Source organism: Electrona antarctica (assembly GCF_951216825.1).
Source record: "Electrona antarctica genome assembly, chromosome: 21".
Classification (NCBI taxonomy): domain Eukaryota; kingdom Metazoa; phylum Chordata; class Actinopteri; order Myctophiformes; family Myctophidae; genus Electrona; species Electrona antarctica.
Window position 1 is genome coordinate 6,237,730 of NC_136802.1, and position 22,874 is coordinate 6,260,603.

General features: G+C 44.2%; 2 protein-coding genes across 3 annotated transcripts in view; both read left to right on the plus strand.

Moving 5' to 3' along the window:
- Nucleotides 1–22,874, plus strand: part of sepsecs (Sep (O-phosphoserine) tRNA:Sec (selenocysteine) tRNA synthase) — a 213,204-nt gene that overhangs the window by 57,883 nt on the left and 132,447 nt on the right. The gene's annotated exons all lie outside the window — the stretch shown is intronic.
- The window catches only part of LOC306914559 (coiled-coil domain-containing protein 149-like), a 30,817-nt gene continuing 10,488 nt past the window's right edge, over nt 2,546–22,874 (plus strand). The window contains exons 1-10 of one of the 2 annotated variants that reach the window (XM_079491649.1): nt 2,546–2,582; nt 3,953–4,114; nt 4,907–4,945; nt 7,375–7,482; nt 8,907–9,023; nt 10,431–10,603; nt 11,655–11,727; nt 12,124–12,202; nt 12,780–12,924; nt 17,945–18,021. In XM_079491649.1, the coding sequence (XP_079347775.1) occupies nt 4,055–4,114; nt 4,907–4,945; nt 7,375–7,482; nt 8,907–9,023; nt 10,431–10,603; nt 11,655–11,727; nt 12,124–12,202; nt 12,780–12,924; nt 17,945–18,021 (871 nt within the window). In that variant the 5' untranslated portion in view covers nt 2,546–2,582; nt 3,953–4,054. Of the gene's footprint in view, nt 2,583–3,952; nt 4,115–4,906; nt 4,946–7,374; nt 7,483–7,850; nt 7,979–8,906; nt 9,024–10,430; nt 10,604–11,654; nt 11,728–12,123; nt 12,203–12,779; nt 12,925–17,944; nt 18,022–22,874 lie in introns of those variants that run through there. The other variant, XM_079491648.1, reaches the window with a different exon arrangement.

Consider the following 22,874-nt stretch of genomic DNA (forward strand, 5'->3'; position numbering starts at 1 on the left):
CTGGTCCTTATTGTTTTATACTCATGAAAACCCCAGAACAAAGTTGTACACTAGACCCCCAATAGAGGGTATGCGCGTGACATCATCATCAAGTACCTCATATCTGTGTGCCCATGTTGATGTACAGTCGGTATGTTGCCTTATCAGCATTGGGGTACAATGTTCTGGTGGGCCTGTGGTGCCCCCTTCTGGCCATAATGAACGATCACACCTCTTTGCTTTTTAAAATACAGGGATGTACATTTAATTGAAAGCACAAAACTTTAAATATGGAACCCCAGACCTAGTTATTAATAAGTCAAATTTGATACTGTAGTTGCATAGATTATATTGCATACAGCAAAAAAAATGTGAAATAATGGTTTGTTGTGTTAGGAAGATAACCCATTTAGAGATTGTTATATATAGCCACTCCCCATTCAAAATATATTTTAAGTCTGAATTAAATGTGATAATGTGTGTAGAAAGTCATCCTTTTTCCATTTCATTGAGAGGACTTTGTCTCGGAAATTCAGGGAAATTTACTCCACGATAAAAGGCTGAAATAGAAAATAACGAATAACACACGGGTATGTGTTATGAAGAAATATACAACGATATGAAAGTATGTGTTATGAAGAAATATACAACGATATGAAAGTATGGTCTGAAGATGATCGAGAGCCTGCATTGAAATGTGTTTTCCCCTTCCTTCTGTCTTATTACATCTCTTTGAAGGAAATGAATGTTGAAAACTACAAAAACTACAAACTTGTACATAATGTGAAAGACTGAAATGGCACTACCCGATTGTCATTCTGTGCCACACACACACGCACGCACACACACACACACACACACACACACACACACACACACACACACACACACACACACACACACACACACACACACAAAAGAAACTGAACAAATATTTGCACTTGACTTTGAAAATATCCCTGCAGCTTGCAAGAGCATGCCCTTCTAAACAGAATGTTCACCATATTGTTTTTTTTATTTTTTAGATGATGTGACTAACAAACTGATGAATTCTCAAAACTGCTTCTACTTCTTTTTGGATGGAAGGTGTTGCCAAATCCATATCGTCATTGTTTGGGAGGAAACCTTGTCCAAAGATTCTTTCATTTTGTTTATTAAACAAAAGTAAAATTGTGAAAATAGATGATCTACAAGCTCACAATGCATTGCATTGTGATGCGTTGTGAGCTTGTAGATCTGCTATTTTCACTACTTTTGTGCTAGACTCTTGTATGATGAAGTATAGTGCATCAATTAACAGAAAAATAAAACATACATAGTTGAAATGTTGAGATACAAGGTTTCTTCCAGACATCAATGATATGCAAACTGCATATGAGTGTCTTTTTTTAAATATGCTTTTGCTTTAAAAAAAACAAAAAAAAACGTATATATATATTGAATGTTAATCTCAAATGATATTGTAAGCTTATTCCATTGAGTACCAAAATAAAAACTGTTAAATATATTTAAGATGTCCATCATGTTTATCACCTTCAGCAGGATGTCAGTACTTGCCCTACTTTTTCCAATATAGTATTTCGCAAAATTAGCTTTAAATGTTGATGAAAACGGTACTATACTGTGCAGTGTTTGTAGTTACAGTACAGTACAGTATAAATATATAGGCTACTCTAAGGCAATGGTTCCCAAAATGGGGTCCGGGGACCCCCAGGGGTCCTTGAGGGAGTTCCAGGGGGGACCCAGCTAAATGATAGTTTGGAACCAAATGGACCCTTATGGGTCTGTAACTCTGAGAGTGTAAAAATGGAACCAAATGGACCCTTATGGGTCTGTAACTCTGAGAGTGTAAAAATGGAACCAAATGGACCCGTCCATTTGTATACTCTCAGAGTTAAATTAACATTGATTTTACAATATAAATTGGGGGTCCCAGAGATAGAAATGCCATTAAATGGGGGTCTGTCCGTACTGTAGACTAATGCATGTCAAACTGGGGGTCCTTGAAATTAAACGGGTTGAGAATCACTGCTAGAGCCGTACAAATCTTCTCTTATGGGGGGTTCCTGCCTGGCAGATCTTTTTCAAATGGGGGTCCGCGGGCTAATTAGTGACAAGTTGGGGGTCCATGACATGACAAAGTTTGGGAACCACTGCTCTAAATTGTAGTACAGTAGTAATAAATAAATTCCTCAATAATAAATACAGTAATAAATACATAAATACATAAATACATAAAAAATAATAAATAAAAGTAATACATAAAAATAAATACCTCGATAATAAATACAGTAGTAAAGTGTAGTAGCCTACAGTAGTAATGTCATGCTGTCCTCAGCTGTATACAGTCACCACCACGCCTCCCCAGGCGGCCCCGCCCACCTTTCTCACACAGACAACCCGCAAGAAATGAATGACGTTGCCCCGGATAAACAACAAACGCACAAACGGTGGTGGCGACTGTCTGGTGTGGTCTGGTCTCAGTGGTCTGGTCGGACGAAATAAGAGTCGAAAATAAACCCTGATACTGTCTGAAGATGATGATGCAGTCAGATGAGTCTTCCAGAAGGAGCGAGAGTGATTGGCAGGGGCTGGTAGGAGAGGTAGGTGGAAAACACTGATCCATATGGCACAGATCTAGAGAGCAGAGCGCAGCTCCATTCCATCTGTTGGTGGAAATGAAACACGTACAATCTCTGTTGTTTCGACTTATTTCGCGGGGTAGAAAGGCCCGTGTACTGTACTGTGATGATGATGGCATTTATTTAAATCATTTTACTCTGAAAGTATGCAGTCTGAGCGCGATAGGATAGGAGGACTCCCATCCATCCATGATCCACTTTTAACTGTCTAAAAATAATTTCGCGACATACAGTACGAGTCACGACACTCCGCCTCTTCTTCCCTCAGACTCATAATTCCAGATGAAACACCTGTTATGTATGTGCGCAGTTTGCTCGTTATAAGAAGGCCAAATACACGTATATAAGAGCCACGTGCACAAAGATATGCGGGTTTAATTGTGCTGGCATAGCCCAAGATTTAGACTGTCGTAGAGTTTTTTTTCCGATTCTGACGATATCGCTCTCTCTCTCTCGTAGAGAGCGATATCGTCAGAATCGGAACAAAACTACGAGAGTCTAAATCTTGGGCTAGTTCTGGCAGTGCTGCAGTCCTACAAACAACGTGTTGAACTGGCTATGAAGTGTTTCTGACTGTAGTCCTGTCCATGCAGCAGCTGTTGCTATTTAATTTGGTTATATAGCCTACAGGCCTATGATGATAATCTGGGTTGCTGTTATAAGGTTCAGCCTGGCTGCACCACCATGGGGCTGTATGTTATCTTTACTCTTTCTTTACACAGTCAGTAGCTGTTTACTATTCCTCCTGGCAAGGCTATATCCGGGTTGAGAGAGAGAGAGAGAGGGGAGAATGATTGTGCTAATGGAATATATGTCTCAAGGCCTGTCATTGTATTAGTCCAGAGACCAATCTGACCACAGCATCAAAGTCTACGATGTCAGTTTCCTTGCATTCTGTACTGTTGTGATGCTGTGGTCAGTGGTGTACATTTGATAATACCAGTCCATAGTAATGAATCTGTCATACTCATAATATATGGTATAGCTTCTGATGTGTATTAAAGCAAGCAGTAAAAAGCACATATACATCATACAATGTGCTTTCACAGATTTTACATTATTTTTTCCAACAATTAGCTTACCGGGAGTCGTCCTTTAATGTGTAAAGCAAAGCAAAGTTCTTTGTTTACCCAGGGTGAATGGACTAAGCTCGAGATGCTTGTTTACAGCCAGACCTTCAGAGATGTGTGTGTGTGTGTGTCTAGGTGTCAGCTAATATAATTCTCATTGTTGGTTTGACACAGCGTTCCATTTTGTTCTGTGTGTGTGTGTGTGCGTGTGTGTGTGTGTGCGTGTGCGTGTGCGTGTGTGTGCGTGTGTGTGTGGTATAGTTCTTGGTGTGCAAGCGTAAGCTGGACAGTAAGAAGGAGGCTCTGCTCATCCTGTCCAAGGAGCTGGCCACCTGCCAGCAGGAGAGGGATCAGTTCAAGCTGATGGCCAACCAGCTGAGGGAACGCCACCAGGGACTCAAGAACACGTACAGGGAACTCATTGTGAGTAGCATTTTGTCAAAGTGACTATGTCATCGAAAAAAAAAAAAAGTGAAATACCTATGTTTCTATATCAGTGGTGCTCAATATTTCATGTCAAGGACCCCAAAAACTATATGTTATTGGCCACCGACCCCCATCTGAAAATATGTGGTTCCAGGAACCTCCCCAGAAGCAAAGATTTGAGTTAAAAGCATTGGCTCTGAAAGAATATATATTCAAAGATTTGATCCACATTTTCACGATTTAAAAAAAATAGCAGATATACAAGCTCGTAGCGCGGCACCGAGTGCCGCGCTATGAGCTTGTAGATCTGCTATTTTTCAATAGCTAAAGTGCTTAAAACACCAAAAGGGGTTAATTAAAAGTATCAATACTGCAATGTGGAAATAGTTTTACTCAGTTATACAAGCAAAAGTCCGGAATTCAAAATGTACTTGAGTGAAAGTGCAAAAGTTATTATTAACTTATTGTGCAGAATCAGCCCATTTCAAGTTGTCAAATGTATAAAAAAATCTTTTGAATCTTGTAGCTCGGCTATTTTCAAATGGCCGAAATGTATAGAGGGCTGAAGTGGTTAATGTATGTTTTATAATACTCTATAAAGTAACTAGTAACTAACGTTTTCACGTACATATAGTGGAGTAAATAAATATTGAACCAATGAAAAGTATCTTGTGACTAAATATTAAGTAACTAGTACTAGTAACTGTGTATTGCACAATTTAAGTAATATTGTAATATTGTACAAAATGGGGTAGCTAATCTGTATTGTGTGAATGTGTAATATTTCAGGATGGTGACCCTTCTTTGCCACCGGAGAAACGCAATCAGGTAATTATGTTTCAAGTTTGAAATCAGTGGCTTATGAATGCATTGAAGATAAAGGTTGATGAAGGAACCATACTGCCTCTACTCATTGATTGTATAGGCGGGTTCACTTTGAGGGGTGGGGTGGTAAATGGTGCATTTATATACAGTAGCACCTTTATCCAAGGTGCTTTACATAGATTGTGCATTACATTCACCCATTCATACACCGATGGCGGCGGAAACCATGCAAGGCACCAACCAGCACATCGGGAGCAATTAGGGGTTCAGTGTCTTGCTCAAGGACACTTTGACACTAACTCTGGGGGAGCCCGGGTTCGAACTGGCAACCTTGCGGTTACCATCCGGCCACTCTAACCCCGAGCCACGACCAGGTGCAGTAGCAATCGGCAGGTGGATAAGGACAGGTGCAACAAGCCAGTTGATGGTAATGCAGGAGCTGGTGAAACTTTTGGGGAACTTAGATTAGTTGTAGATCTGCTATTTTTCAATAGCTAAAGTATAACATACTTGCAAAGCAACATACTTGCAAAGCAACTTTTTCCAATGTTGCTTTGCATTATTCTTTAGTCTTTATTCTTGTCTATCAGCCTGGCAATGCCAGCCCACATAATTTCACTTTGCTGATTGTGAGTCTGGCATGAAGACTCACAACAAGGCTGTTAACCAGCCAGAGACACAAACCATGTCTTGATGTACAACCCGTAGAGTCAATAACATAAAATAAAAATAAAATAAAATGAAGAAATATTAAAAACAATACAAGATATATTCATTTTTTAAAGGTAAAAAAAAGATACTACAAATAATGGTTAGGAATAGGTTAAGACATCCATTTGTCCTCTTAGCAGCACATTTAGTTTGCTGATTGCTGGGCTGAGTCAATTCTCAGTGGATGTTTTCCAGCCTAATATATCTCATAGTTCAAACTGAGCTTGTGAGATCTATGATGACTGCAAGCCTAGATGAAAGCTGAAGCATACTTCTTGCATCCTAAACAGAGGTCGGCGAGGTAGTACGAACAAAATGACATCATTGCGGAGTAAATAAACAAATAATAATAATAATAATAAATAAACTTTATTTATATAGCACCTTTCATACAGAGTTGCAGTTCAAAGTGCTTCACAGGCAGGACATAAATCAGGTACTTTACAGTTATAGGTCATAACATATCAGACACAGGTCATAACATATCAGACACAGGTCATAACATATCAGACACAGGTCATAACATATCAGACACAGGTCATAACATATCAGACACAGGTCATCACATATCAGACACAGGTCATCACATATCAGACACAGGTCATCACATATCAGACACAGGTCATCACATATCAGACACAATCCACATAGTATGCATATAATCATCAACATAAGAGGGGAATAAAAGGTCATGCACTAGCCTGATTGTCAGACTCTGAGAGCCTCCAGCTCTTGAAGGCACCAACCAGCACATCAGGAGCAATTAGGGGTTCAGTGTCTTGCTCAAGGACACTTCGACACTAACTCTGGGAGAGCCTGGGTTCGAACAAGCAACCTTGCGGTTACCAGTGCGCTCAGTCGAGTGGGCGGGGTCTATGGGCTGGAAACCAGGCTAGTCATGCACTGCATGCCTTGACAAAGTTCGTTTCAGCACTTCTTGCATCTCCAAGATTTGTCTAACCATGTGAACAACCGCACAGAGATTAGTTGCTATTATTGGTCAGAAACTCTAATGCTTGTGATTTATTTATGGTTTTATTTGCTGGCAGCGTGCCATGTGGATAGTCTTGTAGAAAGGTTATAGGAGGTACAGACCTATTTGAGGGAATGCAAAACATAACCAGATGGCGAATAATTAATAGAGAGAGAGAGATAGCACACACATGGTCCACTGTGTCTATCGTCGGAAATTGAGAAATATACCAGACAGTGGCCTTGTGGTTAGAGTGTCCACCCTGAAACTGGGAGGTCGGGGTACGATCACCAGCCGGGTCATACCAAAGACTGTAAAAATGGGACCCAATGCTTTGATGCTGAGTGCTTGACACTCAGCATCAAAGGGTTGGATTGGGGGGTCAAATCAAGTAATCAAATGATTCCTGAGTGCGGCACGGCTGCAGATCACCGCTCCTTGGCTGCGGCTCACCGCTCCAAGAGATGGGTCAAATGTGGAGAAAAATGTTCACTGCGGTAACGTGTGTGACAAATCGTATGACTTTGACTTTGAAATGCCAGAAACTAATGTTGTCACATCAGAGGGTGATGCGGGTGTCAAAATCAACCGTTACAGCACTTTACTGGGCTGGCACTCAAAGCAAAGCCGCATCAAGTAGAATACAATTTTGTCAGCAGAGAGAACTTGTTCGGTTTCGGCAAGCCGACTTTTTTTTTTTTGTTCATTTGAATCACGCTCCCTCTCCACCACTTCACTCTCTCCCCAGGTGAACCTGGCTCAGCTGTTGAGAGACACCAGGGACAGAGGAAAACGGCTCGCTGAGGAGGTGAAGGAGCTGAACCAGAGACTGGCCGAGTCCCAGGGGGATAACAAGGTCTGGTGTGTAGCGCACGCACGCACGCACGCACGCAAGCACACACACACACACGATAATCAAATTGTCAGGATCTGCCTTCCGTGTGTTGTTTTTGTTGTTCTTGAAACTCATTTTGAAGTTATGCTATGGTGTTCTTGAATCTTATTTTGAAGTTATGCTATGGTGTTCTTCAATCTTATTTTGAAGTGATGCCTTTGTGTTTCCTGTCTTTCTTTGTAGTTGTTTCCTGCCTTGTCTCACCTTCCCTGATTTTTGGTTCTTTGTTTCACCTGTGTCTTGTTTCCCCCAGCCAAATCTGTTAATCTTGTGCCTATTTAAGCCCTGTGTTTGGGTGTGTTCTTTGTTGGATTATTGTCATGTAAACCTGAGTGCCAAGTCTGTTTGTTTGATGGTGCTGCTCTCCTGCAAGGGGACCGCATGTAATTCAGACAGAACGCATGTCGGACTAGTGTCTGCTCCCGTGCTTGCGGTTATGGTTAGGTTAGGAGATGAGGTGGGTTGTCATTGGTCGGACCAATGACTAGTCTGAACAACGTACTGCAACCGTTAAAAATAACACATTGTGAGCTTGTAGATTTGCTATTTTCACTATATTTATTCATTAATCGTAATCAAGACAAACGTTTTAAATAATCGTGATATTGACTTGAAGTCCTATCGCCCAGTCCTACAACACATATTATACAATCCCACCTTACCGAAGTACTTGTCTACACAGGACACTAACTTAATATAAAGTAACATTGAGAGAACAGCTGTCAAACCCTCACCCGTCTCTACGGTCAAAGAAAATGCAATAAAGAGTATGCTGTCAAAATCTTTCAGAAGTTGGTCAAATGTGAAAGATTTTCCGTGGCAGGCGTTGCAACGTCTTCATGTTATGATGGACTGGTCTGCGCTTTGGAACCGGATCAACAGACAAATTCAAAACCAAACACTGTCCAATTAAAAACAAAATCTTCTAAATCTTGACAGTTTTTTGAAAAACCTCATGTTTCTATATCAGTGGTGCTCAATATTTCATGTCAAGGACCCAAAAATTATATGTAATTGGCCACCGACCCCCATCTGAAAAAAATATGTTGTTCCAGGGACCACCCCAGAAGCAAAGATTTGAGTTACAATGTTCACTCTGTAATAATATATTCAAAGATTTGAAGCACATTTTCACAATTAAAAAAAAAATAGCAGACCTACAAGCTCATAGTGCGGCACTCGGTGCCACGCTATGAGCTTGTAGATCTGCTATTCTTCAATAGCTAAAGTATAACATAATGCTTTAAAACACCAAGGGGTTCCCGCCCAAAATGGGTTAAGTATAGTGGCTGTTACTCTTCACCATCAAAAGTGTTAAGTATTGCATGTCCGTTTCAGGACAGCATTGAACGTGACGTGTCCTCTGCTCTCCTCTTAAACCACAGCTCCTGAGAATGACCATTACCCGACAGAGACTAGGCGATGAAGAGGTCGGGTCACGACACTTCCCAGCGCACGAGCGAGAGGACCTGGTACGACAGCTAGAGAAGGCAGGATTACAGGTGAGCACATTCCTGTCTTTTCTTTTTTGTTGTCCTCCTCGGGGCGAACAGCTAGCGCTATCCCTTCCTAGAGGGACAGTTTATTGCCCATGTGTACTCCCAGGAACCTCCAGGAGGTGTCCACCCATCTGCACCTCCTCTCCTCAGATTGAGACAGGCGACTGTGGCTCAAGAGGTAGAGCAGGTCGTCCAATGATCCATGGGTCGGCGGTTCGAATCCCGGCTCCTCCTGGCTACATGTCCAGTTCAGTGTCCTTGGGCAAGACACTGAACCCCAAATTGCTCCCGATGTGCTGGTTGGTACCTTGCATGGCTTCCGCCGCAATCGGTGTATGAATGTGTGTGTGAATGGGTGAACAATCCATCCGCTTTACAATCTATGTAAAGCGCCTTGGATAAAGGCGCTATATAAATGCTCCATTTACCATTTACCATTTACAGGAGATGGGGATCTCATCGTGAGACCCTAGTCTTTGGTATTTCTTTTTACCTGCTGCTTCGTAGGTAAGGTCGGTGTTTACCTGGGAAACTTGCGACCGGTAGACGGACACCGCTAGTCTTTCTGCTGAGTGTTGCCAAGTCTGCATATTTCCAGCCTAACGTGGATTCATTCACAGTTGCTTGCCTGGTTTGTTTTTTGGAGGCTGCTTAGCTTATTTCTGTCACGACAGTTGCCACCACTGGCAACAACCCATAACATCCCATCGTCTGCACGGCATGGCTAGTCGAACAGTTCTGAGTGGCTGCCTCGTCTCCAGCCATGTTGCCTCAGAATTCTTTAGGGTCACTAATTTGAGCATAACAGCGGAGCGCAGCTAAAAAGTGGCATAACGTCAGCAGCAGACCCACAGATAATAATAATGCAGCTGGTAATTAATTGATTTAATCAATTTGGGCTTGTTTTTTTTTAATGTTTTTTTTTGCGGCTTTCGCCTTTTATTTTTTATAGAGGGACAGACAGTAGGCTGACAGGAAATGGGGGAGAGAGATGGGGGGAGTGACATGCAGTAAAAGCCGTCGGGATCGGGAGTCGAACCCGCGGCACACTGCCAGACTCAGGCTACCGGCCAAGGTGCCTGGACCGCTGAGCCACGGCCCAGGCCAGTCTTTGGTATATTTCTGGAGTTGAGCTAGAGGGGTGGTTGTTATCATGCCTCCACCAGGGCTTCGGTAACACCCTTGTTGCTCACTCTGGCACACGACTCTCTTCGGCTTGTTAGAAGAGAAGAACACAAGCCCACAAGGGAGGGTCTATTTTCTTGCCAGTTGGAAGTGTATACTCCTTAGGCAGTAGTGATGCTCAGAATATATCGAGTCAAAAATTGTAAAATATGAATCTCTATTTTCGGTGAGTTTTTTCCAGCTGCCCATAGCTTTCTTTCTGCCCTTTCTTTTCTCCTCCCCAAGATGGAGGAAATGGAGAACAACATCAAAGCTCTGGCCGACGAGCTCCAGGACACGAAGGTAGAAGGTGGCGTGTTTAGGGAGAAGGCCCAGCGCCTCAACGTGGAGCTCAACCACGTCCTGGGAGGACACGGAGGACGCGTGATCGACGTGGACGCGCTCTGCATGGAGAACAGGTTGGTGGCTGATTTCGTGAAAAAATGTTCGTCGACTACCTTTTTTTCCACTGACGAAAACTAAATGGAAACTAAATGAAAACTAAGCTATGATGACTAAAACTAAGACTAAATATACTGACAATTTTGTCAACAAATAAAAACCAGACTAAAATGTTAGGAAGCTTTAAGTACAGTACAATAAAATGTACTTTACTGGTACTGTATATACGTACTGTAGGTCAGGGGTTCTCAACCCGTGGGTCACGACCCCTCGGGGGGGTCGCCAAATTATTTTAGGGGGTCCCCAAATTATTTTCAAAAAAATAAATAATAATAATATTAAAAAAAAAAAAAAATCACACACACGCACGATTTTTCAAAAATAGCAGACCTACAAGCTCGTAGCGCGCCACCCGGTGGCGCGCTATGAGCTTGTAGATCTGCTATTTTTCAATAGCTAAATTATAACAATGCTTAAAACACCAAAAGGGGTTCCCGCCCAAAATGGTTTAAGGTTATTGTAGCAGTCAATTTATATTGGGGGTCGGGAGGGGGCGGGGCGGGGGTCCCGAGACGTTGCCAAAGCATTTTCGGGGGTCCCCGGCCAAAAACGTTGAGAACCCCTGCTGTAGGTTAAGTCTGAACTCAATGTAACGGCTGTGTGTCATTCAGTTTAACATTTCATCCATCAGGGCCTTTCAAACGTGAAGCGATTTAACGCGCCTATAGTTCATTTTCAATGAGACCTGCGTTTTTGCTCGGAGAAGTCGCAGTGCGACAACGCACGCGTATTTACGTGAGCGCGGTCCCGTGAATTTGTTGCGTGCATGCTCGTTACGTGCACACGCCCCCCGCGACTCACCAGACCTGGATACTGTTTAGCTTTTTCTTTACGCTTGCGTTGTTGCGCCCCCTCTTGAGCAGACCTGGAGGAGACCTGTCGTTGATCCAGGCAACAACGCCTGCGTTCCTCACTTCACGTTTGCAAGGCCCTTAACATTTCATCCATATACTGCTAGCATTGTCTCGTAGCTGTTATCTGCTTGTGGTAACTTCTGACCATCACCAGGTATTTGCATGATCGTTTCAACCAAGTACAAGAGGAGGTGAACCTGCTGAAAGCAAACATCATGAAATACAAGGTAGAGACGGTCGACCTTCTTCATGGCATTGTGGTGTGACAGAGTAAGGGTTAAAAATCACAACAATAATGTACTCTATGGGCTCCATTTTCGCTAAACCCTAAACCCCTAAAGTTTAGGATCCCACATTTTTGAATAGTTCAACTAGCCAATCTACATTGACACGTTGTGAGCTTGTAGACTGGACATTTTAACAATTCAAAAATGTTTTGCAAAATAGTAAAAAAAAAGTCAAATAGGGATAAGAGGTTTAGCGGTGACGAAAATGGAGCCTTATATGTGCATAGAGAGAGAAACACTTACGTTGAGTCAATTATAATGTTTAGTATTAATTAAACATGCAGGCGTTATTTTCTTTTTTTCCTTTCTGTTTTCTTTTTCTGCTTTGCCATACAGACAGCTCTGGAGAGGAGGAAGAATATATATGGAAGCTCCCACAGCAACTCACTCACTGGAGTCCTGTCTGCTAAACAAGGTCTGATTCTACTGAATTAAAAGATATATAGATGAGATCTAGTGTGTGTGTCTACTGAGGAGCATGCTAAACCTTTACTGTGCATTAAAAGTTAACCACTTTAACCCATTTTGACCTGAGGACGATTCTACAAATCGTTTCAGTTTTCTGATAAACCTCATGTTTCTATATCAGTGGTTCTCAAACTATTTCATGTCAAGGACCCCCAACAATATATGTAATTGGTTGGCGACCCCCATCTGAAAATGTGTTGTTCTGGGGACCCCCAGAAGCAAAGATTTGAGTTAAAAACGTTCGCTCTGAAAGAATATACATTCAAATATTTGCACCACATTTTCACGATTTTTGAAAAATAGCAGACCTCGGTGCCGCGCTATTAGCTATCTGCTATTTTTCAATAGCTAAAGTATAACATAATGCTATAAAACACCAAAAGAGGTTCCCGCCCAAAATAGGTTAAAAGTTAACCACTTTAAGCCTGCGGCATCCCTACGTTATCAGCTAATGTTCAGGCACGTTGCACGACCGCCTAACTTTCACCCCATGGTCTCTCCGTCTCTCTCTTCCACCGTTGCAGTCCAAGAGCTGCTGATGGAGGAGCAGGGCTGCAGCCTGCCGGCCACCCCTCAGTCCATCGCTGACCTCAAGTCCCTGGCCACCGCCCTGCTGGAGACCATCCACGAGAAGAACCTGGTCATTCAGCACCAGAGACACACCAACAGGTAGGACCCCCGAGGTACAGGGGAAACGCACGCACACACACACACGCACCAGAGACACACCAACAGGTAGGGACCCGAGGTACAGGGGGCACGCACGCACCAGAGACACACCAACAGGTAGGGACCCGAGGTACAGGGGGCACGCACGCACCAGAGACACACCAACAGGTAGGGACCCGAGGTACAGGGGGCACGCACGCACCAGAGACACACCAACAGGTAGGGACCCGAGGTACAGGGGGCACGCACGCACCAGAGACACACCAACAGGTAGGGACCCGAGGTACAGGGGGCACGCACGCACCAGAGACACACCAACAGGTAGGGACCCGAGGTACAGGGGGCACGCACGCACACACACGGACACGCACACAGTTAAGACTGAGTTGTGTTCTGAACTCAAATGCAACCACTCAAGAGACAGGAAGGCAGCTAGGCACTTTTAATGTCCAAATAAAGCAGGATAACGGTAATGTATAGATATATATGAATACATATAAATACATAAATACTCTATAGCATAATTAGGTATATATGTATCTATGAGGATATATATATAATATAAAACTATACTTGGAAATCCAAGAGAGTAGTCGAAGACGAGCTTGTAGATCGGCAGCCAAACAGACAGGCCAGAACAAAGGGGTGACGAGTCGAAGGCAAGGAGTGGCACTGCAGAGAGCAGGTCTGGAGGATGAGAAGAAACAAACGCAGCTAACACTGCAGCTAAAACACTGCAGCTGAAACACGAGTACGAACAGCAACCGAGTAGAGCACAACTATACTTGCCAGGCGTTTCTATGGGAAGATCTGGCGAGGAGTGGGGTGGGGGGAAGGCATGCAGGGTTTTTGAAGACTCTGGTGTTTATTGTCGAATGGGAACAAGTGCGCCAGTGCCACACCCAGGCAGCTCGTCAGAGGGGAAGGAATGAGCGAGTGGCGTCAGGACTTCGGTGCTCTAGTAGTTGTGGAAAGGTCAAAAGCATTGTTTTACTCAACAGGCTGCCCCAACCCAACCTTAACCACCTAACTACAGTATATCCCTGAATCCCAATCCTAACCCCAGTCTGAATATTTTCCTAACTGTGAACCGCCACCATAAAAACTACCCACGAGATAAACCTTGAGGGGATTGAGATCCCGTGAGGAGGTAGACCACACACACAAATGATGACAATGATATACGAGACTAGTACAACTCAAGATTCGTGATTGTATTTGTTATATCTCATGTACATGAGTAACATTCTTGTGTTTCAGTTCTATTATATATAATATTATAGCAGCAGACAGTAAACCTGCTGTGTGCGTGCGTGCGTGCGTGCGTGCGTGTGTGCGTGCGTGCGTGCGTGCGTGCGTGTTCATAAACCTGGTTGTCTGGTAGAAGTAGCGGTCTCTAGCTTGCTGCTTTAATTGGGCCTTGAGCAGTGGTGGAAAAAGTACTCGGATTTCTTACTGCAGTAAAAGTCCAGAATTTCAACATTTCTTGAGTAAAAGTACAAAAGTATTGGTATCAAAATGTACTTAAAGTACCAAAAGTAGAAAGTACTCTTTATGCAGAATGTTGTTAAAATAGCAGATATCTACAAGCTTGTAGGTCTTTCAAATGGCCAAAATGTATATAGGGTCGAGGTGGGTAATGTATGTTTGGTAATAATAATTAAAATCCACATAGTATCTAATCTAACTAGTAACTAAATTAATGTGGAGTAAAAGTACAACATTTGAAAGTATTGGGAATTGAAAATACTCAAGTAAAGTACAAATACCTCACAATTGTACTTAACCCATTTTGACCTGAGATCAGATTCTAAAAATGTCTTCTACATCCTGACAGTTTTCTGAAAAAGCTATGTCAGTCAGTCGTTCTTCGTTTTTCAAAAATAGCAGACTTACAAGCTCGTAGCGCGCCACTCGGTGGCGCGCTATGAGCTTGTAGATCTGCTATTTTTCAATAGCTAAAGCATAACATAATGCTAACACCAAAAGGGGTTCCCGCCCAAAATGCGTTAAGATCGGTACTTAAGTAAATGTAAATAGTTACTTTACACCACTGGCCTTGAGGCTGTGAACCTGCTTGCCAGACTGTCTGTAGCAGCTGAAACAGGTGACATCGTCATGACCACCATTATTACCACAGCTGGTGCAGGTGGCCGTTAGCTATAGCTCAGCACCTTTTTGCTGTTCCCATTTCCTCGCCATGACATACTGTATACTGAACATGCATAGCTGCTTAGCAACCTACCTACCACTGTCCCCTGACCCTCTTAGCAACCTACCTACCACTGTCCCCTGACCCTCTTAGAAACCTACCCTAGCACTGTCCCCTGACCCTCTTAGCAACCTACCTACCACTGTCCCCTGACCCTCTTAGAAACCTACCCTAGCACTGTCCCCTGACCCTCTTAGCAACCTACCTAGCACTGTCCCCTGACCCTCTTAGCAACCTACCTACCACTGTCCCCTGACCCTCTTAGAAACCTACCCTAGCACTGTCCCCTGACCCTCTTAGCAACCTACCTAGCACTGTCCCCTGACCCTCTTAGCAACCTACCTACCACTGTCCCCTGACCCTCTTAGAAACCTACCCTAGCACTGTCCCCTGACCCTCTTAGCAACCTACCCTAGCACTGTCCCCTGACCCTCTTAGCAACCTACCTAGCACTGTCCCCTGACCCTCTTAGCAACCTACCTAGCACTGTCCCCTGACCCTCTTAGCAACCTACCTACCACTGTCCCCTGGCCCTCTTAGCAACCTACCTAGCACTGTCCCCTGGCCCTCTTAGCAACCTACCTAGCACTGTCCCCTGACCCTCTTAGCAACCTACCTACCACTGTCCCCTGGCCCTCTTAGCAACCTAACCTAGCACTGTCCCCTGGCCCTCTTAGCAACCTACCTACCACTGTCCCCTGACCCTCTTAGCAACCTACCTACCACTGTCCCCTGACCCTCTTAGCAACCTACCTACCACTGTCCCCTGGCCCTCTTAGCAACCTAACCTAGCACTGTCCCCTGGCCCTCTTAGCAACCTACCTACCACTGTCCCCTGACCCTCTTAGCAACCTACCTACCACTGTCCCCTGGCCCTCTTAGCAACCTACCTACCACTGTCCCCTGGCCCTCTTACCAACCTACCTACCACTGTCCCCTGGCCCTCTTAGCAACCTAACCTAACACTGTCCCCTGGCCCTCTTAGCAACCTACCTACCACTGTCCCCTGACCCTCTTAGCAACCTACCTACCACTGTCCCCTGGCCCTCTTAGCAACCTACCTACCACTGTCCCCTGACCCTCTTAGCAACCTACCTACCACTGTCCCCTGACCCTCTTAGCAACCTACCCTAGCACTGTCCCCTGGCCCTCTTAGCAACCTACCTACCACTGTCCCCTGACCCTCTTAGCAACCTACCTAGCACTGTCCCCTGGCCCTCTTAGCAACCTACCTACCACTGTCCCCTGGCCCTCTTAGCAACCTAACCTAGCACTGTCCCCTGACCCTCTTAGCAACCTACCTACCACTGTCCCCTGACCCTCTTAGCAACCTATCTACCACTGTCCCCTGACCCTCTTAGCAACCTACCTACCACTGTCCCCTGACCCTCTTAGCAACCTACCTAGCACTGTCCCCTGACCCTCTTAGCAACCTACCTACCACTGTCCCCTGACCCTCTTAGCAACCTACCTACCACTGTCCCCTGACCCTCTTAGCAACCTATCTACCACTGTCCCCTGACCCTCTTAGCAACCTACCTACCACTGTCCCCTGACCCTCTTAGCAACCTACCTAGCACTGTCCCCTGACCCTCTCACAGCCTACCTACCACTGTCCCCTGACCCTCTTAGCAACCTCCCTACCACTGTCCCCTGACCCTCTTAGCAACCTAACCTAGCACTGTCCCCTGACCCTCTCACAGAGAGAAACATCAACCTACCTAGCACTGTCCCCTGACCCTCTCACAGAGGCCCCTTTTCCACCGGTTGGTTCCCGATGGGAACCGGTTCAGTTATTTTTGGTTCTTAGTCCATGAGCCAGAGCTCCAAAATTGGAACGTTAATTATGAATTGAGTGTGCAAAACCATACCTATATTAGATTGTTATCACCATGAAACATCCCCAATTGATTACTTACACGAAGACAATGATTTATTGTATTACAAATGTTACATTTTTAAATATGCAAATGAGGCATTATGTAGGAAAATATGCTAAATCTTAGAAAATATGAAAAACCTACTACCGTGGAAGGGTTATCATGTATTAATTAATTTACTTGTATTGATCCTATAAACAATTTAATATAGGTCTAGTTTTTCCCACCAATGTTGGAGCTCTGGCTCATGGACTAAGAACCAAAAAGAACTGAACCGGTTGGAAAGGGGGTCAGAGAGAGAACATTCTGTATACACACTTGAATTATAAAGCCACCCTTCTAAGCCTCACTATCTTAATCCCCCCTGCATACTGTTTATCTACCTGTTGTGAGAATCCTCCTCCACCTCCAAGGCAAATATTGCAGCATACTGTATGCATACTGTACATGCACACATGCTCCACAGTACGTCCCCAAACTCTTCTCCCTTCTGGCTCCAAAACTATGGAATGCACTTCCCATTACAATCAGAACTGCAGCCTCACTCCCGAGTCCCAATCCACCGCCGTAGTCTGGAAACCCACCTTTTCAGACTCCATCATGGCACTTACCCTACCCCCTTAGATAGCACTTTACGTAGACTTAGATAGCATTTGATACAGACTTATAGCATGTTACGTAGACAGCACTAGAAGTGCATTTTATGTAGTCATAGCACTTTATAGTAATGTATAGTATAGTATAGTATAGTATGTATAGTTTATATGTATAGTTTCATTATATAGATATTCCACTGTTACGTTCTTAGCTTATGCATGTTTCTACTACTTTTTATGTATATGATGTATTGCCATGCATTTTTGTTCTTGCTTAATGTAAATCGCTCTGGATTAAGAGCGTCTGCTAAATGCCTAAATTGTCTCCATAGGATTCTAGGGAACCGAGTTTCAGACCTGGAGAAGAAGCTGAAGACCTTGGAGCTGTCAGGCCTGTGGAGTCTTCCAGGTGGGTTTCATAGTCATAATGTATCTAGAGCAAAGACCTTGGAGCTGTCAGGCCTGTGGAGTCTTCCAGGTGGGTTTCAGGCATAGTAGAGTCATAATGTATCTAGAGCTGTCAGGCCTGTGGAGTCTTCCAGGTGGGTTTCAGGCATAGTAGAGTCATAATGTATCTAGAGCTGTCAGGCCTGTGGAGTCTTCCAGGTGGGTTTCAGGCATAGTAGAGTCATAATGTATCTAGAGCTGTCAGGCCTGTGGAGTCTTCCAGGTGGGTTTCAGGCATAGTAGAGTCATAATGTATCTAGAGCTGTCAGGCCTGTGGAGTCTTCCAGGTGGGTTTCAGGCATAGTAGAGTCATAATGTATCTAGAGCTGTCAGGCCTGTGGAGTCTTCCAGGTGGGTTTCAGGCATAGTAGAGTCATAATGTATCTAGAGCTGTCAGGCCTGTGGAGTCTTCCAGGTGGGTTTCAGGCATAGTAGAGTCATAATGTATCTAGAGCTGTCAGGCCTGTGGAGTCTTCCAGGTGGGTTTCAGGCATAGTAGAGTCCTAATATATCTAGAGCTGTCAGGCCTGTGGAGTCTTCCAGGTGGGTTTCAGGCATAGTAGAGTCATAATGTATCTAGAGCTGTCAGGCCTGTGGAGTCTTCCAGGTGGGTTTCAGGCATAGTAGAGTCCTAATATATCTAGAGCTGTCAGGCCTGTGGAGTCTTCCAGGTAGGTTTCAGGCATAGTAGAGTCATAATGTATCTAGAGCTGTCAGGCCTGTGGAGTCTTCCAGGTGGGTTTCAGGCATAGTAGAGTCCTAATATATCTAGAGCTGTCAGGCCTGTGGAGTCTTCCAGGTAGGTTTCAGGCATAAGTAGTAGGCTTGCCGAGCCATGAGGCCCATAGGGCAGGAGCCTATCTCCTGTTTCTGTAGCCATGAGGCCCATAGGGCAGGAGCCTATCTCCTGTTTCTGTAGCCATGAGGCCCATAGGGCAGGAGCCTATCTCCTGTTTCTGTAGCCATGAGGCCCATAGGGCAGGAGCCTATCTCCTGTTTCTGTAGCCATGAGGCCCATAGGGGCAGGAGCCTATCTCCTGTTTCTGTAGCCATGAGGCCCATAGGGCAGGAGCCTATCTCCTGTTTCTGTAGCCATGAGGCCCATAGGGGCAGGAGCCTATCTCCTGTTTCTGTAGCCATGAGGCCCATAGGGCAGGAGCCTATCTCCTGTTTCTGTAGCCATGAGGCCCATAGGGCAGGAGCCTATCTCCTGTTTCTGTAGCCATGAGGCCCATAGGGGCAGGAGCCCATCTCCTGTTTCTGTAGCCATGAGGCCCATAGGGCAGGAGCCTATCTCCTGTTTCTGTAGCCATGAGGCCCATAGGGCAGGAGCCTATCTCCTGTTTCTGTAGCCATGAGGCCCATAGGGCAGGAGCCTATCTCCTGTTTCTGTAGCGTGAGGCAGCTTGATGTACAAGTACACCCCCTGGACATGACGCTAGTATGTCGCAGGGACTTTTCAGGCATAGTAGTTATAATATATCTAGAGCAGTGGTTCCCAAACTTTTGGGAAAGGACCCCCAAATTGACACCCGTGGACCCCTATTTGAAAGGATATGCCAGGGACCCCCATAAGAGAAGATTTTTACGGCTCTAGCAGTGATTCTCAACCTGTTTAATTTCTCAGTTTGACATGCATTAATCTACAGACCCCCATTTAATGGCATTTCTGTCTCTGGGACCCCCAATTTATATTGTAAAATCAATGTTATTTTAACTCAGAGTGTACAAATGGAAACAAATGGACCCTGATGGGTCCATTTGTTTCCATTTGTACACTCTCTTGAGTTACAGACCCATAATTGTCCATTTGGTTCCAAACTATCATTTAGCTGGGGACCCCCTGGAACTCCCTCAGGTACCCCTGGGGGTCCCCGGACCCCACTTGGGGGAACCATTGCTCTAGGGGAGTGCTAAGCAGGGCCTTTAGACTCTTGAGCACAAATAGACCCAGCTGACCACTGGCTGACCATCTGCGGGGGTCGGCAGTGATAACAAAAAAAAAGAAAATTCTCAGACAGAGCACCGTCACTCCCGCCTCCTCATTTACCGGTACATTACAGGCATCATAATTAACCCATTTTGGGCGGGAACCCCTTTTGGTGTTTTAAACATTGTTATAATTTAGCTATTGAAAAATAGCAGATCTACAAGCTACAACTTGTAGGTCTGCTATTTTAGAAAAATCGTGAAATGTGGCGCAAATATTTGAATATATATTCTTTCAGATCGAATGTTTTAACTAAAATCTTTGCTTCTGAGGGGTTTCTGGAACAACATATTTTCAGATGGTGGTCGGCGGCCAATTACATATATTTTTGGGGGTCCTTGACATGAAATATTGGAAACTACTGACATAGAAACATGGGTTTTTTCAGAATTAGATTAAAAGACATTTGTAGAATCGTTCCCAGTTCAAAATGGGTTAAGCACTTCTGTGGAAAATGCTGCCGCCTCAAGTTCAACAGGTGATAGCCGCCAATCGCAAAATTCTCGATTTTTACCTCTTCTTTGAGGTGCCATTAATACCCGAAATCACGCGCGCACGTACATTCTCTCCCAAAAGCTCTGAACCCTCCACTGCCTTCAGCTGACTGACAGCTTGATGCATTCTAATCGTCATTCTTCTATTTTTAGCTACTATAATGGCCTGTTTCCACCAGACCTGGCGTCTGGTGGAAATGAGCCATAAGCACCTCTGTTCCCAATTGTACAAACGCACAAACCGAGAGCTAGTTTGTTATGCCTGTTATTGATAGTGAAGAAGTATGTCAGACAGAGAGAAGGGGAGAGAGAGAAGGGGGTTGACACGCAACGAAGAGCGTCAGGATTGGGACTCGAACCCGCAACGCGCTACATCAGGCTACATTGGAGCCTAGGGGCTCCATTTTCGTCACCGCTAAACCCCTTATCCCTAAACTTCTTTGACTTTTTTTGAATAGTTAAAATGGCCAGTCTACAAACTCACAACGTGTCAATGTACATTGGCTAGTTGAACTATACAAAAATGTTTTTCAAAATAGTAAATAAAGGCAAAGAAATTTAGGGATAAGGGGTTTAGCGGTGGCGAAAATGGAGCTCTAGGTGCCAGGACCGCTACACCAGCGGTTCTGGCCCATACTACAGCTCTCATCTTTTTACAATGTTTTACAATTGTATACTCTTGTTATAATACGTAAGCTATACCCTAATTGACTCTGTCCTGTGTACAACTATGAGTGTGATGCAATATTGTCTTAAGCCATGTCCCTGTTATGAGACACTGAAAAGAACATAAGACCAATATACCAGTAGCCTCGGAAACCCAGACGTTTTTATTTCCAGGGAGGAAAAAATAGTCGGGACCGAGTCCACTTCAATACGGCATAGAGTAGCGCAAACATCGATCAATCTGCTGATTTTTGATCGTCTGCACCTTTGTTAAATTGACGCACACACACACACACACACACACACACACACACACACACACACACACTCCTCTCTCTCGCTCTCTCTCTGTCGCTCTAATTAATTAGTCTCATCATGTCGCGCAGCTGCGTCTATATTCTCCCGGAGGATCCTGCCGGGAGCTGCCTATGCCATAGAAAGCATAGGTGGTCCCCAGTCTAATATACCAGTAACAAACAGTTGTGTGTTGAATGTGCACATGGTTTTGCATGAATTGGACTAAACAAAATGTTCTACCTTGAAATTTGTACTGCATACAGATGCTTAGCTGTGTTCGCCTACAGTCCTCGTCAAGTTAAGCTCAACTATCAAGTGAACACTGAAAAATAATGATTCCTTTGTTTCTGCCAGCAAATGTCAGATGTTGTGTCATTAACAGAGCTGTGTCTTTCTCCCTCTACGGCTGCGTCTCAGGCTTGACCTACCACATATCTCTGGGAATTGGGAGTATGTGTTCCTTCTGCCCTACTTACCCCATCCATGACCTCCACTGTGTCATGCCAGCACAAACCTGGGCACTCGCCCAGAAAGCGCGCCACCACCCTCATGCCCACCTTTCCCAATGTGTGTGTCCACTCCATTGACCACCCCATTTGTTTGTGCTCGTCGTGATATCGTTTTCCACTCAATAGGCTTGACTGCCAACGCGGATACTTACACGGATTGTAAAGTTCCTCTTGTAAAATACCTCTTATATTGAGTGATTGAGTCTGATGTTATAACTGATACATCTGATGAACAATATTTACAGGCACTGTAAAGTACTACATTTTTTTTTAAATTTAAGTACCGGTAAACGTATCAATACTGCAATAAAAAAAGAACTCTTACAAGTAAAAGTCAGGAATTCAAAATGTAATTGAGTAAAAGTACAAAAGTATTGGCATCAAATGTCCGCTTTTAGATAAACATACATAGTTACGTCGTCACCCAATCCAATCGGTCGAGGGGCCACCGACATACTTTTTTTTTCACTCTCAATGGCTGCTTGAGAGTAGCTCTGGTCCATAGCGTTAGGATTTCACCATAATGCATTCTGGGCGGGAACCCCTTTTGGTGTTTTAAGCATAATGTTATACTTTAGCTATTGAAAAATAGCAGATCTACAAGCTACGAGCTTGTAGATCTGCTATTTTGGAAAAATCGTGAAAATGTGGAGCAAATCTTTGAATATATATTCTTTCAGAGCAAACGTTTTTAACTCATATCTTTGCTTGTGCGGGGTCCCTAGAAAGAACACATATTTTCAGATGGGGGTCCGCAGCCAAATCCAGAGAATTCTGACATGAAAAAGGCTGAGCACCACTGACATGGAAACATAGGTTTTTCAGAAAACTGTCAGGATTTAGAAGACATTTGTAGAAT